At 37.7% G+C, this 19171-nt stretch overlaps 1 protein-coding gene across 1 annotated transcript in view; it reads left to right on the forward strand.

The window, feature by feature from the left end:
* ANK3 (ankyrin 3) overlaps nt 1–19171 on the forward strand; it is a 354620-nt gene that overhangs the window by 9996 nt on the left and 325453 nt on the right. The window contains exon 2 of the mRNA XM_064513712.1: nt 14566–14604. Within this exon, the coding sequence (XP_064369782.1) occupies nt 14566–14604 (39 nt within the window). The remainder of the gene's footprint in view (nt 1–14565; nt 14605–19171) is intronic.

A 19171-nucleotide genomic window follows, 5' to 3' on the forward strand; every position in this document is an offset into this window, starting at 1 on the left:
CAGGTTGTATGGAGAGAAGCATCCCTGATCAGAGGCTGTATGCAAGGTGTTTCAATTTTGGTGAAAAGATGGAGGTAATAGCTTCCTTTACCTCTCAGTTGGAAAGTGGAGATGTTTCAGACTGCTATCTGGAATGAGAACTATGTAAAAGTGTTTTATATGCAGCACAATTAATTAACTGTTTAAAGTTTACTGTGAAGAAATGAAAAGCCCAGATACATGTCTGGGGCTGGAGCCTTAGTTATTCAGGAATGATTGGCTTCTCAGAACAGCTGTGTTTTCTGGCATGATGATCTGAGCGCACAACTTACTGCTCTCCAGTACAAGGATATGTATTAATATGAACAAATTTTCTACATTTCAGATTAAAGAACCAAAAAAACTATGAAATCTGTTGTACAGAGCATTGCTTGGATAAGAGCCCTTCTTACTGATCTTACAACTTTGTGTGCAGTTTTATCAATCCTGATAAAACTTGTTGGTTTAAGGAGTGCTTTTCAAGACTGGCCTTCCCAGGTTAGGTAAAGATGTTTGTTCCAGTTGTCTTTCCCTAGGCTTTCTCTTTTATTACACTACTGGTGGGAGTCATCACCTTTCTGTAGCCACATTTTTTTGGTAGGAAGTGCCATTGACAGCCCCGGATGAATTCAACTTTTCCTTTGTAGGAGATGATGCCAGTCATGTTCCCTCTTGCAATAGAAAGCAGTCCCAAAGAAAGACAGGAGGGTAAGAGACCAGGGATGACAAATGTCAGCTTGAAAAAGCAAAATATTGGTGCAAAATAGGGACTCTAATCCAAGAATAGTATCAGATGCCCCCCCACACACATTTGTAGGTATGTTGCTATGTAATCTCATAACTTAATGCAAATCTGTTTTCCTCATCTGATACTCAATTCCTATTAAAACTAAATCTCTTAAGTGCTGACAGAATAAAGATCTGGTTGTGTATTGCAGTATTTGGTGAAGCTAAAATAACTTGGATTCAGTGACATGCACTCAGCTTGGATACAAGAAGACATTTTGCACTGAGTAACGCTGTGTGTCACCATAGCAAGAATGCAGGCTCTGTCCCTCCCTCGACAGGGAGCTCTGCCTGTTGCCCCCAGGTCTACCATGGGTTACGTTATTGGTTGAGCAGTTTGCTTTTCTGTTTCTTTTTGTGTCTGTGACTTAACCTATACCAATTGAAGGTTGTGAAATGAAAAAGTTCATTTAACTTGATAAGCTAGTTGTGCTTTTTTCCTATGACACTATTTCAAGGAAACTCTGTACATGCCAGTTAACATGTTTTTTGCAACTCACCAAAAACTCTGAATTTGTTCACAGTCAGTGCTTACACTAATCTGATAATGCTGAATGTGATTGTGTAATTTTATATTACGTGTTTGTATGCCTGTATTCCATGCATTGTAACCATTTCCCACAGGGATTAGACCAGGTTCATATGCTGTTACTGAGAGCTCTGTAAGGCTTTGGGCTCAGATAAAGTCTTTCTAGCTTAGGTGTTTTTGAGATTCCTACAGCAGTCGAACTAGAGTATGATCTCTTTGCGAGATGCTGTTGCGAGATAACTCCGACTTCAGACCTCTTTTTGTAGCTGTTTGCATTCATGCCTGTTCCTTCTGGTCTCTGCAAGCTAAAAATGGATTAGTGGATGGTTGACTGTGTAACTGATACACCTGATCTAGGTCAGAAAGGTACCTTCAGTCCTGTGGGCTACCTCTTCTTAGCTTGAAGTGACTTGCTGAAGTGATAGTGGTTTGGGGTTTTTACCACTGGATAGCATCAGCTGCTGCACTCACTCCAGGGTAGTGGGAATCTGACACCTCAGAAGCTTTGCAGCCATGAAGCTATTGTGAAATACCTCATATGAAGCAGACTTATCCCCTGCTGCTGACTTCACTGCTCTGTCATTTAGGAGATGCAGTAACTGATCTATTTACACCTGGAGCATTGTTAATAAATACATGTGTCAGATCGTGTTCTGGATGCTCTTGCATGGATGTAGAGGGGGAGAAGAAAACAAACCTTTCATCTAACACTTACCTGATTTTTATATTTTAGAGCATGAGCTCATGCAAAGAGGCCTAAGTTACAAAAACAAGTCATAAGACATGAAAAAAATCTTCAATATCATTCTCTTGTGTTCTCACTGTTGGTGTCGGCTGGAATCCTGGGGTTTGTGTTCCCTGGGATGTCTTCCATGGCCTAACATTTTGCTGTCTCTAGATATGACATATATAATAGTGCTGCTATGACAAGTAGCACTGGCTTTCCAGATGGTGCCACCTCTTTCTTTTAGATGCAGGAGGCTGCTGATGGGATACCTGGAAAAAGTCTTTGATTTTGATAACTTCTGATGATCAGGAAAATGCCCTGAAATTCAGCTTTCTATAACGTACTTTAAAAAATGTAGTTACACCAAATGCCACTTAACCAAGAATATTATCTTAATACTAACATTTAGTTCTGGTGTATAACTTTCAACCATGAATTCTTTTTTAAAAACAAAACACAGTCACACTGAGTTACTGGAACATTCCTATAAAGCAATTGGGATCTCTTGTCCTTAGTATTTTCTGAAATACTGAGGAAATGCTATCTGTCCTTGAGCCTGAATTGCAACAGCTGCCATATGGAGAATATATATGTGCTGATTACAGTGTTCTGTATTGAGAAAGAATAGCACCTTTTTCAGTGGCCATAGTTACCTATATACAATGTTTTCTGGGTTCTGTGTGATACTTGATGGGTTGACAATAGTCTTTACGTGCAAGATGACAAACTTTCGGAATGCTGACTCCAGATTTTCTTTGTTTGTGAAATTGAACTTCAGCCTTAACATAGCATTGACATAGGACTTTGCATTTATACTATGACTGTGTAATTCTTACACTTCGTTATATTGCCACAGATGCAACGGCTTACAGGGCTTCAAAAACCCATCAAGTTTTGCACAGGAAGTGTACAAATGTATTTATAGTTTTTGTTATAAATGATACATGAAATATTTGGTCTCCAGACATCTTCTCTTTAACTTCCTGTTGCCATGGGCACTCATTAGTATTCCATGGAGGCCTGGTTGTCATGGAAAAATGTGTAGTGGTACAGGGTTTCCATGACAACCCTCCACCATTATGTACCTTCAGCAGATCAGCTAGCAGATCTGTTTGGGTAAAGCTATAATGATCTTACGGTAGCATTGATGTTTTAAATAGCATTATCATCCTATCCCTGGGTGATTAACACTGTAAATGTCTTCTGTATGTTAATATGGATCATTGTGTCAATATAACACAGGGCAGTTTTAGGCTTCAGAAAAACTGACTGCAAAAAGCAGCAGCAGGGTATAGCTTGATGCCTAAAGAGATTAAAATAAAATTATATTTTTGAAGTTGTTTACATTTTTCTCCTTGTGTGTCACGATTTGAAACTGAAACATTTTTGTGATTGCAGGTGCTGCCTGCCTCACTGACCTTCATCGATAACCTTTCCATTTAAGCATATGAGAGTATTTTGGTCTCTGAACCTCGTATTAGGAAGAGAGCAAATTACCTGCTGGCTTGCTGCCTGCTGTGGTTTGCTTAGGGAGGAAGATGGTGGTGAGGGGAACAGTACTGTAAACACTTTTCAGCATTTTGCTAATGAGATGCTGTTTACTTGTCTTCTGTTCTCCATTTGTACAGTTTTTAATTTACCTATAGCTGGTGAAGAGCTTTTTTTTTTGTTTGTTTTTTTGGTTTTTTTGGAACTTGTAGCTGAATGATGTGCCATCAATGATAGAATACCTCTATATAGCCTGTTTAGATGGACTGAGTTTGGCCCCTATACAGATGGCTGTCCAGTATGCTTTGTTCAGTCATAGAAATGAACTAGAAAAATATGTAATTATATGCAGTGTAGAAATCTATTTTGAAAAACATTCAAAAAATACCAATAATGAAGTTTTCCTGAAAAGTGGCAATTTGATGCAACTGGAAGAATGTTGTTCTGCTTAGGTATAAAGCATAAGGCTTTCTGCAGCCCTAAAGGGCATGTTAATTCCATTGTGATTCAACTATTTCCTTGCTGTGGTTAGCAGATAAACAGTGACTTAATACAAAAGCTTTTATTTTCAATCAAATTATTTACATGCCAAAAATCACTTTATCAACTCCTTACTCTCTTTAGCCTTAGATTGCCAAAGGGGGTCTGTATGGATTCCTTAGCCTATTTCCTGACTGCATGTAGAATTTTGGATATTTCTTGGAGTCCTTTTTTCTAAGCTGTTTCACTTTTTAAATGTCTGTGCTGAAAAAGACTACTTTTAATCCACTTGCTCAGAACACCACAAAATTAAATGTGAATTGATAATCAGATGGCCAAGTTATGTTTTCAAGCAACACTATGTTTTGACGTGCTGAAATCTGACAGCCAAGAAAACTAATTTTTTTTTCTTACATTCCTTCAAATTGTGTTTACTTTTTAAACTCAGTCAGGCTGTATGGCCTGAGTCACACTGGTACTCTTGAAAATGCTATCAGTATATTGTAAAACTTGAATGTGAGAAGCATGCTTTTTTTCTTTTCTTTTCTTTTTTCTTTTTTTTTTTTAAGTTCTCAATTAAAGAAATACTCTGAGGGAGAAGAATATATTTTTATTTTATAAAATAGTTAATGCATTTTAAAGTCTCTTTATTTCAACATTGGCACAGTTTTGATTTGCCATGGCTTAAGACTCTTGCAGTTTTGTTTAAAAATTGTAACTTGTCTGTAGGTCTAGTGATAGTTAAATACATGTCTCTTACAGCCAGTAGAACAATCAATGCCTCTAAGATGAGCGTCTGCAAAGGACAGGACAGGACAGGCTTCATCCTAATTAGTGCTGATTCTCCACAGAGTTCTTATTCTAGATGGGATTTTTGTAATAAAAAAAAAAGCGTTATAACATTGGTAAAGAAAATATAAAAGCAGGAAGTGCAGTATAATCTGCACAGTGGAGAGATGTGTTATCATGAGCAGACATTTAAGTTGCTCTTGCATGTAAACCTGGAACTGAATAGTGAAAAGTGCTAAGCTCATTTTTATAAATTTTCTTCTGTCTACCACTTTTTTCCCCCTCAGTGATTTTTAAACTATTTCAGAGAAATTAAGAAGAACTGATGGAAATCAGAAGCAAACACTTAGAGGAAATGACTGTGGAATAAATGGTCAGAATTGCACTGGAGTTGCAGGAGTTTTTAGTTGGCATAAGTTGCCATGACAAGCTGACCCTACCAATGTATGTTGGTGACTGTGCGTGTGTGGGGTATTTTTGTTTCATTCTGTCCTTTTTATATTTAGTCTGTGTTAGATTAAGAGGAAGGAGGATACTGGAGAACAAGACTTCGCTTTGGAATTTTTGTGTTTTTAGATCTATGAAGTTGACAAAGATCTCCAGTGTAACTTCCAGTTCTGGTTTTGCAGTTTGGAAGGTGAAAACACCGCTCAAATTTTGAACTGTCCTCAAAGCTTCTTGTGAGTTGCTTCACCTTGTCAGAAATATGAAGTACATATCCAGGTTGAATTCTATGGAGTGCCTTTTCCTGAAGCATTATCAATATAAGAGCAAAAAGGAGGTTCCAGATATCTGAGGGGATATCTGAATGCCCTATGCTTCCATATGTGTTCTGATGCTCTTAAACTAACCTTGCAAATGTATTTGATGCTTGCCCTTTGAAATATATTGTCTGTGCTCTTGTGTGTAGAAATTTGAGACAGTTGGGTAACTGAATAACCCAAGCTATTGCCTAGTAACTCTAAACTGTGAATTCTGTTTTTCTTGTGAGCTGGAATAGTGTATTGAAAGTAGAATTATTTCAAGACTAGTTTTTGGTCTGTAGGTGGTTTATAAGCAGTTGATCTGAAGTGCTCATTCTTCAGAGTATGAACAGTTTTTGTAGAATGATCCAATTCCCTACCTGGAAGAACATAATGCTCACATTAAGTTATGTAACTAAAATTCAGTTTTAGTGTGAACACTTAAACTTTTTTGAATAGCCTGTCATGATCATTTTAATTTTCTCTGCAGATAACTGTTGCTTGTTTTAAAGCTTGTATTAATCAGCTCTAAAGGTACCACTGCACTCCAAGGAAACCTGTTTAAAAATGTTCATACAGTATGTTTGTATGCACTCTTTATCCACTTCCAATTTTTGCAAGTATGCTATTGCTAATCATGTTAATGACGAACTTTCTTCATGAAGGGTTGTTTCTTCAATGAAATGTTAATGTAACTGTAAATATAGTGACTGGTAGTAGAAGAATAGATGGGATCAGTAACTAGCTATATAGCCCATTTGGTGACAGTAGAGTACCAAGCATGTCTGTTCAGGTTACTGTAAAGCAGAGTGGCACAGTTATCACTTTTATAGCTTGAACTAGAACCCTTGTAAGATAAGTCATGGTTGTAGCTGAATGTTATCTGCAACCAGAGCATTATCCAGATCTTTGGTGTAAGTGCTCAGCATTCAGTTGTGGTTTCAATTTGTGGCCAAGCCCTTTTTGTGCTTTTTTGCTTCCTTCTCCCTCCTCCTGCAGCAATGACTAAACCATGAGCTTTATTCCACTCTTATCTAAAAACAGTTTTCTGTCAATGAAAGTATAGGGTTTATGGCATAAAGTTAGACAAAGTCCACTAATATGGTACGTGAGCTCTTTATTTTCTTAAATATGTTAGGATTTTATGCAGGAAAAAGGAGTTTGTGAAATCAACCTCATAACCATGAATTTTGGTGTTTGCAAGCATTTCCGCTCTGATATTAATGATACTCTCATACAAATAAATTTTGAATAGAAGCTAAGTATTATTTGTATTATTTTCTGACAAATATTTGAAATTGTGTAGAATCGGATGACTTCGATTTACTTTCACCATTTTGTATACTACAAATTATCAACTTTTAAAAATAGCCAGTGGAAATCTGAGTAATACCTGCTATATTAGGAACTTTCTGATTAGCTGTTAATTAGCATTTCAGTAGAATTCAGTGAAACTTTTTAAAAGATGGATGCTGAGCCTACTTACAGGTCTTTAACTTATGAAATGAAGCTTTTCTAATACACACTCTTCTGTAGAGAAAGGCAACTTGATTCTTGAAAGACATTTTTCTTTTAGTTGAACAATTAAATCCAAGCTAACAGTGTGTTTGGTTGTTGTTGACATACTGGAGATGTAATATATTAAAATGAAGGTGAGAAAGGCACAGAACTTAAAATAAACAACCTCTCCAAAATTTAAATCATGTAACACGCTAGAAATGCTATCATGTAATACATTAAGTAGTATTTATTATATGCTTCTGGGAGAAAAGCTACTACTTTGTCCTCATTTTTTTTTATTTCATAGAAAACCTTTTGTTAAAATAGTGTTACTTAAGAGGATAATAATGCCATCTCACTAATAGCTTTAAAATATCAGTCATGTTTTTTCAAAAAAAATTTTACTACAATTCAAGTTACAAGGTAGTTGTCAATAACAGTAAGTACTGGCTATTAGATGGATGTCTGTAGTTCAAATGGTTTGGGTGGTCTTACAGAGGACTACTCCTGAGATATAAAATTATTGTTCCTGAATGTGTGACCTGAACAAACCAAGTTCATGTTAAGCCCTCTCTAGGGTGATGTGACAAGAAAAGTGTGGACTTGCACTGGAGCTATAAAATTAAAGCAACTTCAAAGACTTGGAATTCAGGCTGTGATTTTTGTGGAAGTACTCTACTTTGTATTTATGGAGGAATAGAAGGGTTTCAGTCCTGGGTAGAGAAGAAAGGATGGGGGATATTCTGCTATTGATTAGTATGCAGTTATTTACAGTTCAGAAAACGGGTGACTTAGAACTTTGATATGCATCTCCAGAAACAGTGATGTGATCAGCAGTGATGGTTGGGTGAAAATACTCTGCATTCTGCAGATATGGCAGTAGTTTGGGCTTGCATACATGTGGCAGAGGAGTAATGCTTTGAAGCTGATTTACAGAGTGCTGGGTGTACTAAATATACTGTTAATAGGATTGGCATCTGTGAGTCCAGTGAGTGGTAGATGCAATATGCACATTTCTAACATTGTTTTTTAACCCTTTCTTAAGGTGGAATAATAAGGGCATATACAGAGAGTGATAATTTTACAGAGTTCCTGTTTAAAGCAGTGCTAAGCTGCATAATGGAGGCATTTCTACATCTGTGAGGGAGCTTTATCATATGAATTTTGTTTTGTTGCTGAGATAACCTTGCAAAAATTGAGCAAGAATGCAACTTCTGTCTGGTCTGGTGGCTGATTATAGCATTTGCTCTCTTAATCCTGAGGTTAGCATCACTTCTTTTGAAGTACAAAGACTAGTTGGGGTCTTTACTATTTTTGGTAGGTAGTTGGGTCAAAACTAGTGCTGGTCTGTTTGCAGCCCTCTTTCCAAAGCAGTGTAAGGGCAGCAGCATGTGGCACAGGTAATAGATGACACAGCACAAGCGTGTTGGCACAGCTGGTAAGTAGTTGCACGTACTGAGCAGGACGGCAGCTTGTGGTTGCCATGGACGTCTGAGCTTCCTAGGTGCCTGGGCTACTGCCTTGTTTGCAGGGGGCAGGAAGGGATCATTTGGCTCTTGTGCCTCTGATACACAGCATCCTCCTGCTGGTGCATGCAAGTCGGACGGGAGGAGATGCCAACTGACACAATGCCAACTGACACACCACCCTCAGAATCGCTGACTGCAAGAACTAACTCTGACTCTGCAACTTAGAAAATGCTTCCTTTTTCTTGTCCATTTACGTGGATCCTATTTCCTTCTCTTTGCCCAGGCCACCTCTGTGGCTATAGTGCACTCTGGGGGAGGTGACTGGAAAACAGCCTTGCAAGGAATGACTGCGTGTAACGTTTGCACAGGACCTGACTTACATTTATTTCCTTTTTTCCATTTAGTGCTTTTCTGCAGGTCTTTTTACTGCTGTTCTGTTGGGGAGCGGGTGGGAGACATGTCTTGCAAAAATTTCCTTCATAAAAGGAAATTCTGCAAAAAGAACTTAGGTAAAAAATTGATAACATTGTCTGTAATTTCTATATACTTTTAAAATGTATTTTTCCAGAAAAATGTTCTCTGAATTAAAGGAAGATTTAAAATGGAAAGAAGGAAGGACTTTGTGTGAAGAGGATGTGTCCATCTCTAGGACTAAACCTGTTGGATATAACCTGCATAAATTAAATACTATGCAATGCTTCTATCCTCCAATAAGTTGGGACCTAGAAATAGACTTATGAACATTGCCACTACTTACCACTTACAAAGGTTTCTCCTTTAGTCTCAGCATTGGACAATAACAAAAGGAGGTTGTTCCCTTTGGGAATTGAGCCCTTTTCAAAATGTGGTTTAGCAATTGAGCTAAGAGAGAATATCCATTAGCTACCAGTAATAGCTCTTGTATTCCTTTGGCAGGATTCTAGCTACTAAATGGCAAGACATTAAAATACTACAAAAGCCTGTGCTGAAATGGGACTAGGTACATAATTTAAACATTTAAAATTCTGTGCCAGTTCCGAGTGATGAAAAGTATCTTGGAGTTCATATATCAGCTGATCGCCCTGTTACCAATTTATAGGGTAAATTAGTCTTCTGTAGAACATGTGAATTACCAGAATTACTGATAGATCTATACCATTTTATTGTATTTTGTTTAACTATATTAAAGCATCTGATAGTTTTGGGGGCCCAAGTTAGTCCTTTCATGTGATTTCACCCAAAGAATGTGGTGTATGAGTGGAGGTATGTAAGTGACTGGAAGGCACACCTCTAAGAAAAAGGCATTCTGAAATGAACACTGAAACATCTCTCAATCTTGTTACACTATGTTAGTTTGTATTTTTTATGAAATGCAGATGCAACAAGACAAGCCATTGTCTAAAATTTTTTACCCTAACACAAATTCAACAATACCCCCTAAATCTTAATTTTTCATTTTGAATCACTATTGAAAGTCCTCAATATTTTGTGTCTGAAAAAGGTGGAACTTCAGAAGCCTGTTATCAGACCTCAGTCTCTTATTAAGTTGACAAAGTTTGTATGTGTGGCTGTGTGTGTGTTGCTGTGGGTTTTTTGCTTTTTTTTATTCAAGCTATAAAATGATCTTTAGTGCTGCATTGTTTTTCTCTTCTCTCATCAAGACCTAAAGAACTTAACAGAGTCCATATAGTTCAGTTCAGTGTCCTGAAGACTGCAGAAATGGAAAGCTTCTGATTCAGTGTGAGAGGCTGAGTAGACTCTTCCTGTTGCTGGAAGTATTTATATCTGTTTACATATTGTTAGCATTTATTAGTTATCACATTGCTGATCCCCCTGTAATAATGTCCTTTTTGCTGCTGTTGGCTGCCTTTGATTCTTTTTGGCAATTCATTAAACTGAGTAATTTTATCTCATAAGGTGTTTCCTATCAATTACCTCATGAGGTGTTTCCTATCAATTACCTCATGAGGTGTTTCCTATCAATTACCTCATGAGGTGTTTCCTATCAATTACCTGATGCATAGCCACAGCAGACTGAGGAATGTATAGAAGTTTGGTAGGTCCCCAAATCTTTGTCTCCCAAACTTTCTGTTAATTTTTCCTTTGATATTCCAGTTTGACTGATACTGTCTGGCATGCATGGGAGTTGTAGCAACTATTCCAGGTAATGTGAAACATCCCAGTATTTCTAATCCCTCCTCGACACAGAGCAAACGAGAGAGTAGAACTTATGTCTGTGTTGCCTCACCTGGAGCCAAACTCTCTAAAGCTGTAAAGTAATGAATTTTCTCACTACAAAAATGCTGCTTATGCTGTCTGAAAATTTGGCCAGCAGAGATGACGTACTCTTGAATAGGTGTTTGTTATTCTAGGTATATAGGTGTCCCCTCATAAATATCAACTTAAAATCAGTATTGCACAAAACACATGCCAACCTGTGCACGTGTGTGTGCACAGACGCATTTCATTTACACACACATGCATGCACACACACCACTCTAAGTGATGGGAGGAAACTTGCACAGCAGATGGTTAGGAGAAAGTGTTTCTGTAGCAGCCAGCATGCTCTACATCTGTGTCTTGTCAAAGAGTGCTTGTCTATTAGACTAGATGCACAAGCAGCTGCAGAAAGAACTGGGTGTTGTAGTACTGTCATTTACAGAAATTTTAATGTAGCCTAAAGGTAAATGGATGAGAAAACGATCAAGAGTGAGAAGAATCCAGCCTCTTAAACATCATTCACAGGACTACTTGTGCCTTACAGTGTTTATGGAAAGTACAGATGTATTCCACTCTTCCCCCTTCTCCCTCTGCCCCAAACCACAATCCAAATCTCTGAACTCCCACTTTGTCAGATAAGATTGTATAAAATTCTGAATGCAATAATGCCAGGACCCCGATTATAAAGTTCAAGAGCCATCGTCAAAGTAATGCTTTACTTTCCTAATGCAGGTTTTGGGAAACACGGAGGCTGACATTCCTATGGAGCGTAAGAAACATGATTAACACCTGAACAGCTAGTTATTCTTGTCTTTTTTGGCCCCTTACAGGTACAATAACTTCTTGCTCCACAGGCTCTTTGTGATACCAGTTCAAGTGTGAAGACTTGTGTGGTTTTGTCTAGCCACAACTCTTCAGGAACCAGAATCCTGTATATGGATACAAGGATTTAACTTAAGTGTTTAATTGCTTCATTATGTTACCATGCAGCCTCTTGTTATCATCTCTTATCATGCCACTATCAAACTTTTAATTGCTGAATTCCTTTACCTATATGCTAAGTATGGAGAAAAGCTCTGGTCCTTCTCAGTGATATGTTCATACTAACTAGCTAGCTAAATTCATGTTATATATCCCTAAATGCTATGGATGAATTTCTTGTCCCTCTGCATCTTGTCTTGGCAATAAAGTATTGCATTATTGCACTGACTACAGAAAATACTGATTATTGGACTCTTGTTTAGCTGTGCTTTGGTTTTTTCTCATGCTTTTCAGCATGCAAATTGCAGTGATACAGCAATTACCTTTCATATTTTTTCCATTCCTTCATAACACCTCTTCCAATTCCATGGCAAATAAGCAAAAATGTAATGGTTTTAACTGGCTGTAATTTAAGTCTAACCTGCTGCTTATTCTACAAAAAAACTGTAATAACTGCAAAAGCAACATATGTGAGTGACATGAACAGTATTGTAGTAAACAGCCAGTTCCACTAGCATCTTAATTCATCACTCAGTTTGAGAGAGTGACAGTTTAGCATATGGCCAAGCTCCTCAGATGCTGGTTTGATGTTTCAGATATATTTAGGACTGTTTTGCTCTTCCATTTGGGAATTAGATCTGGTTTGCAAACCTATTACTCCTTGTGAGCTTTTGACCATTTTTTTCGTGGTCTGATTTCATAAAGTTAGAATGGTGACCGAATTAGAGTTGTTCCTTCTGTGCTATGAGAGAATGGCAAAATGAGAATATGAATTATTTACTAGGGATTGTAAAGACCTCTTAATGTACATTAAGGATGTATTGTGGAGTGATCTGTGTAATGGTTTGTATAACTTATGAATTAGCACTGGATTGGTATGTACATAGGCAAACATACTGTTTGTTTAGAATTATAGCCAAATAATCATTGAACAGGAATATGGTTTGATTTTGATGATGGGGAAGTGTAATGAATTGTTGAGACAGTACAATAAATAGAAAACAGCATTGTTCACTGATTATTACTAAAGCATTCTGTATTAAAATTAGGTCTTGCAATATGAACTTGAGAAGCAGATGATGTGAAAATATTTTTTCATTCTTTATTATTGTGGTTATTGGATAGAATACACCTTATTTGGGAAAGAAAATATTCTGAACTGTTTGGCTTTCTGTACCATGAACAGAGAAATAGCTGAGCTCTATATAGATTATATTGTTAACAATTTATTCTGAATTCCTACTGTGATTTAAAAAAAAAAAAAAAAGGAGGGGGGGAAAAAAAAAAGCAAGTGGATGTATGTCTTGAGCTTAGTTTTCCACAGCAATTTGGAGTATCTTGAATAAGAATTTAGGAAATGATTGATTCTTGCTTCATTTTCTGTGGGGCTGTTTCCACAGTGAGGAGACAGTATTGCTTAGGTGGCATTCAGTCTGGGCAGTCTTTGACAGTACAAGCATATAGTCACTCCAGCTAAATTTTGTAAAATCACATACTGTACTCACAAATGGAAAGTAGAAATGGAGCAGCAATTTGAAGCTTAGACTAATTTTTCCTAATGACTTTGGAAATCAAGTAACTCAAAGTGAATGGTTATTCTGTGAGAAGGCATAAATATTTCTTAAGAAGGTTTTCTTTTAGGATGTGAGACATCAAGAAACTTTGCTTTTCACGTTAATAGCTGGGCAGATGAGTAAAAGCTTAGCCACTCTGCAGTGCTTGCAAGTCTCTTACTGTAATTGAGTATCATTTCACCTGTATTTAAAATCAAGCATCTGTTTCTCTTTAAAAGAGCTCTTTAGCACACTTGCTCTCAAGTTCATTTGAGATATAATGTTTTTCACTGGAGCTGCATTAATATTAGGTGTTACATTTTTGTTTTTTCTGAGCCAGAGACTTGAGACAGACTTCTGAAAAGAGCTAATGTTTCATAAGACTGACAGGTTCAACTTAACTGCTTTTTGTTTGCACCTGAAGAACTAGCAGTTGGTTAGTCCTAACTCTGTGGAGATCAGAACAAGATTTTGGGGATGTCTCATAACCCCATGAAATCTGTGTGTCCTCATTCCTGCCCTTGGCCAAGTCATTATCTAGTCGTGGTTTTGCTAACTACTTTCCTTGTTGAGAAGAGTTTGGTCAAGCACTGTGGGTGGCACCCAAGATGCTAAGTTAGCAGGATGCTTAAAAACTGAAGTATGCTGAAGAACATGCTGTTTCTATTGTTTATTTTTTTTGAGGTGGAAGGAGCAGATATTTCAGTTGTCCCCCTGCCTTTTCTTGCTCCCTTTGTAGGCTTTGGCTGAATGGGAGGGAAGGAAAGTTATCAAAGTTAATGGATGATCTCATACTCTTCTAGTGCTTGCAAGCCCTTGTTTTGCCATTCCTTCTACCTAGTGTGTCAATTTTCAGCCTTTTTTCCCCCATTTGTGAGGGACCTAATCTTTCTCCTGGGCGAGGTGTAGTTCTGTTCAGAAAAAACATGAACAGATTTCTGTGACACATGGATATTTCCTATATAGGAGTCATGGGTTGAAACCCACTGGTGTGTGTAACATTCTTGTCAGATACAGTGCAACCTCCCCATTCTGTAATGTGGCATGTCTCGTGGCACAGGTCGTGTATCAGCATCATCTTCCCTGCTGGGAATGCTGCTGGTCTGCTGCTGCTAGTTGTGATTTCTGGAAGGTGCAGTATGTGCGTTTCCAGCATCTGTTACAAAGTGGTGATGGTCTCTGGATTGCTCCACAGTAGACCCTGTTAATGCTATATTGTATTTTCATGTAAGCATTGTTTGTTTGTACTGTTATACAGATTTTTACCTACTGATTTTAATTCTTTTGTTTCATTTATTTTTAGGTAAACCACAGATTCTATACTCCAGGAAGCCCTAGAAAGGTAAAAACTAAAAACCCCACATTAGTTTATTCTTCTTCCCCTTTTTGGCATCTTTACATGCTAGTCTGGTGGTTCTCCCTCTTCCCCTCCCCCCCCTCCATACCCTATAATATACAGCTTATCACTGGAAAAAATAAATGGTATCCTGTAAAATCCTTGTGGATGTCTCATCTCTTTAAACACTCCTACTGAACATGTTTTTCTACCATTTTACATTTTGGCCCTCACTTTTCTTTGGACTCTTTTCCAGTTCATCTATTTCTGTAAGCATCTGTATTGCTGGTATGCATTTTTTTTAAATGTTCCCTATTGCAGACATTATTTGCTTATTTTTTTGTTCCATATTATAAACATTATTTGGTTTGAGCCATTCTAGTGACTCTTGAAAAATAAAATGAAAGGCATAATCATTTAAGATAGCTAGTTAATGCATCTTTGATACTGCAAGAACCTCTTGATTAAAGATCTGCTACAAAACTTGCTTATTCTTAGCAGGCAAAATCTTCAGTCAGAGTGCTGTTAAAGCTATGCTCGCTTGTGGCTGAATGTGATTTGGTTTGATGCCTTTAATTGGGAGTGGGGGTGGGGAACTAGGTACACAGACCTTAGTGTCTAGCTATATCCTTTTTAGTTGGATGTTCAACAGTTCAGCGCTTTAATGAGAAATGAAGATATGCTGTACTCTACCTTAGCAGTGTATAGTGCTGGTATGAATCATTATCCCCTTTCCCTCTAAGTTACCACCTGAAGTCTGCGTAAGAAATTCATAGTGTCTCTAAATGTCACAAATCTGTATAGAACTCCCTCCTAACTTCTGTCTTTGTTAGGCAGATGATTCTTTGTGCTCTTCTTCTCTATCTCAGGTTAGAATAAGGTGAACAAAGCAGTAAAATTCCAGAAAGTTTGGTTTGGGAATGCGTCTTCTACTGCTCTCATTTCCTTTCCCTTCTTTCCTTCTTGTCTGGAAAACCTATTTCTCAGAAACAGTTGCTGGCAAAATACAAGGTAAGGTGTTGCACAGAGAATAATTAGTTCAAGTTAAGTTTCTGGGTTTTTTTACTGCAACTGGATGAATGTTGTTCCTTTACGGTTGTAACTGTTACCTGCAGGAGCAAATGTGAGTGCTGGGGATGCTGGAGTTGCAGATGTTTGAAGAGCTGTTGTGTTATCTAATCACATGGTTACACTTACTGCATGCCTATCTCAGCTTTGTCTTCATTTCCCTGATGTGTGGAAATTCAACTTCTTAGATATATGAAGAGTTGCTTAATAGGACAGATGCCTCTGATTCACTTATCGTATATTTCTTTTCTATTAAAAGCATTTGGCAGAACTGTCTCCAACTTCAGTCTTGGATTTGCTGGACGTTGTGAAATGTATAAAGTATCTAATGCAGAAGGCTCAATGAACAAGTCTGTCATCCAATTCTCTGTAGTATGTTTTGTTTTTTAAATATTCAGGCTTTAGAAGTGCACTGAATTTTGCTGTTACAGGAATTGTGTGTTGCTGTCAAAGCTACTGTCCTTCAGCTAAGAAGGACATAGACTGGTCCTGAAATTGCCATCTTCTTGGTAGGAAACAAACATTTTTTCAGTCATACTTATTCCTGAATCTTCCAGATGGCTGAACTGAGCTCTCTCACTGACATTGTGAACAGCCACTGAGCACACGAACTGGTACATGTGTTTTGGCAAGACTACTGGAACTTCGAAAGTGTAATAAATTTTAAAAAGGTAGAAAATCTGCACTGAACTGGGAAGAAAAGAGGGAAGGGAAAGGCTGAAGTTGATATTGCACTTGCTAATCTCGTTTTCCATGTTCAGACTGGAACATCCTCAAATGCCCTAGGCCTAGCTGAACGCATTTAGTGGAAGAAGCATGACTATTGTTTTCAAGCTTCTGGGGACTGGAAAGACCCTCTGATAATCTTTTGCTTATGAGAATGGAGGGAGGAAGGGAGGGGAGAAAAATAAACATTCTTTTTGCTGAGAGCAGCTGGGTAATTATTTGATCCTGTGGAACAAAGCTTTTGAATCAAGCAAACTGAGTTTAGTCATTAGTCAGCTGTGAACTCACAGAAGCACTATGTATTCCAATTGCACCCTCACTGGTGGCTGCTGTTTCTGTGCTGTGTTGTGCTTATCAGATGCCCAACCTGACATCTGTCGAGGGGCAGGGAAATTGAACCTTGCCCAACCCATGGTGTGGAGGGGCAGCAAATGAACAGTGGCATTTTGAGGAAAGAGCAGGAATTGTTCTGGCTTAGCAGGCAGTTCTTTCTACCCTTCCCACTTACTCCCCATTGATCAGACCAGGATTGATCAGTGGCAACAACTGATGAGTAATTACAAGTAATGGGAGCAAATGAGCTATACTGGCCAGTGATGACCCTCTTGCCTTTTTTGCTTTTATATCCCACACACTGTCACCCTGCATGAGGCCTGTGTGATTGCTGAGCTCTGTGTGTAATATTCAGTTCCTATTTTTGTTCCCTTGAAGGCTTGAAGTGTAGTGCATACTTAGAAGTGTGCACCCGGATGAAATTACACCAATGGTGGTGCTTATCATATGTCTTTAAACCTGAGACAAATATGTTTTCTTTTAAATTTCAACAAAAATAGTCTATACTAACAACCTTTTCGGTTTTAATTCTTTCTTTGTGATGAAAGAAAAGCTGAATGTAAAAAACATTACAAATAAGTAAAGCAAAAATTAATTTATGATGCAGATTCAGAGACATTGTACAAAGAATAATAACTTTACTGACTTACACTGTATGTTTTTAAACTGACAGTCCTTTTCTGAAAGTGTAATGGCTTTCTTTTCTGCTTCATGTTAAAGATGTTCTTTTTTGTTTTTCAGAAGGTATTTCTTACCCTTATGGCTTTAACTTGTCATGGCTCAAGTAAAATGTTGGAACTTGGATTGTTTCAAGAGTCTTTAACAAGCTGATGTTTGAGACTAGAGCTTTTTTCATTACTTAGATTTCATATTTGTGTGGGATGAGAATCAGATGGCAGCATTTTAGAAATCTAGTTTGCTACTTCAGTCTTTTGTGCCAGTTATCTGTCTGGTCAGAACTTTGATATAAAGGCTTGGAAATTAGAGTTGGCATCTGTAGGCCTTCTTGTTTAAAGCTAAATTGAGTTAATAGAAATAGCCAGGAGTAAGGAATGAAACTCCCCTCACAAAACCCTGAGGCTGAAACTCTCTCAGTTGGAAGGCAATGACATGACACTTAGGCAGTAACACACAACAGGATAGGTGCAAAGTTGCTGGAGGAAAAATGTTCCTGTCAGAAATTATGTAGTATAAATACTGAAAACTGTATTATCTGGTATTTGCTGATCCAGAAATCTGCAATGCCAGATTCTGAAATTTGGGAGGCATAAAACTTTTTTCTTGCACTTAATTAACAGAATGCTGGAATAGCTGAGGATCCTGTCAGTCCACTTGTACAGGAACTTGTGGCACCAACCCCCCCCCCCCCCCCAAACAGTTTTCAGAAAAATATGTTCATTTTGAATGTATCTTTTTTTATATATATTTTGCAATGTAATGTCTTGTAGTTCATTATGAGCATGAATTCTAAGTGTGAATCTATGCCTGAGATCTATCCCTGAGGAAAAACTTGGTGCTGCCTTTGGGAATTAATTGTTATTGGCACTCAGTTGGGAAAAAAATAGGGCATCAGTTTTGATTCTTCAGATGATACATGAAGCAGCTTTTAACCATGTGCATTTCTTATTGACTATTTAGCTGTGTTCATGTGGAGCCTTGATGTGCATGAAGAATGCACATTTGAAGTCTTTTGAGCTCATGTATGAAGATAAAAATATTAAGTAACTGTATAGCAAATGGATGAGTGTCAAATGAACTCTTCTACCCTTTTTTGTGCTTATGCTTTTATTAAAAATCCTAGGAGATCATTTTTAACATGGAGGGTGCTTGTTAACACACTTCAATACTTAAATTACAACCAAGATTTTAATTCGTAAAATAAACTTTTATGTTATGAAACACAAAGGGTCATGCAGAGCATGGCAGTCAGAAGCCAAAGATGCTGACAGGTAGGTGGTAGAGGCAATATTAAACATGCATTTTCTTAATGCTACAGGAATGTATTCTAAACCTCAGCATTGCAATGTTTATCTGTGGCAGCTATCCTCCAATGCTGCAGTTGGATGGTGTGTTAAGTTTTGCACAACTTGTCAACTTTGTGGATGCTTTTGATCTGATATGGCAGTGTTTTGGAGGAGATACTGTTATGCCCTTACTAGGGAATTATTTTCTTATTTCAGTTAGCTGTCGTGGTATCTTACAGTCCAGGGAAGCCTTTGATCCATTGCAATACTGTGTGATTCTACATGTATTGAGAAAATAGCTTGTTGAACACAATTTATCATTTTGAACACACTGAAGGCAATTTATCATTGCTCTTGTATCAGTGTCATGCCAAAGACACTTTGCCTGGGTTATGTATCACGACATAGGTGTCTTTTGTGTTTTTTTCCAGAAGTATCAAACAGTGAAATAAAGCATAGGTGTATTTTCCTCTGACTTTTTT

This window comes from Dromaius novaehollandiae, chromosome 6 (genome assembly GCF_036370855.1).
Source record: "Dromaius novaehollandiae isolate bDroNov1 chromosome 6, bDroNov1.hap1, whole genome shotgun sequence".
NCBI lineage: Eukaryota > Metazoa > Chordata > Aves > Casuariiformes > Dromaiidae > Dromaius > Dromaius novaehollandiae.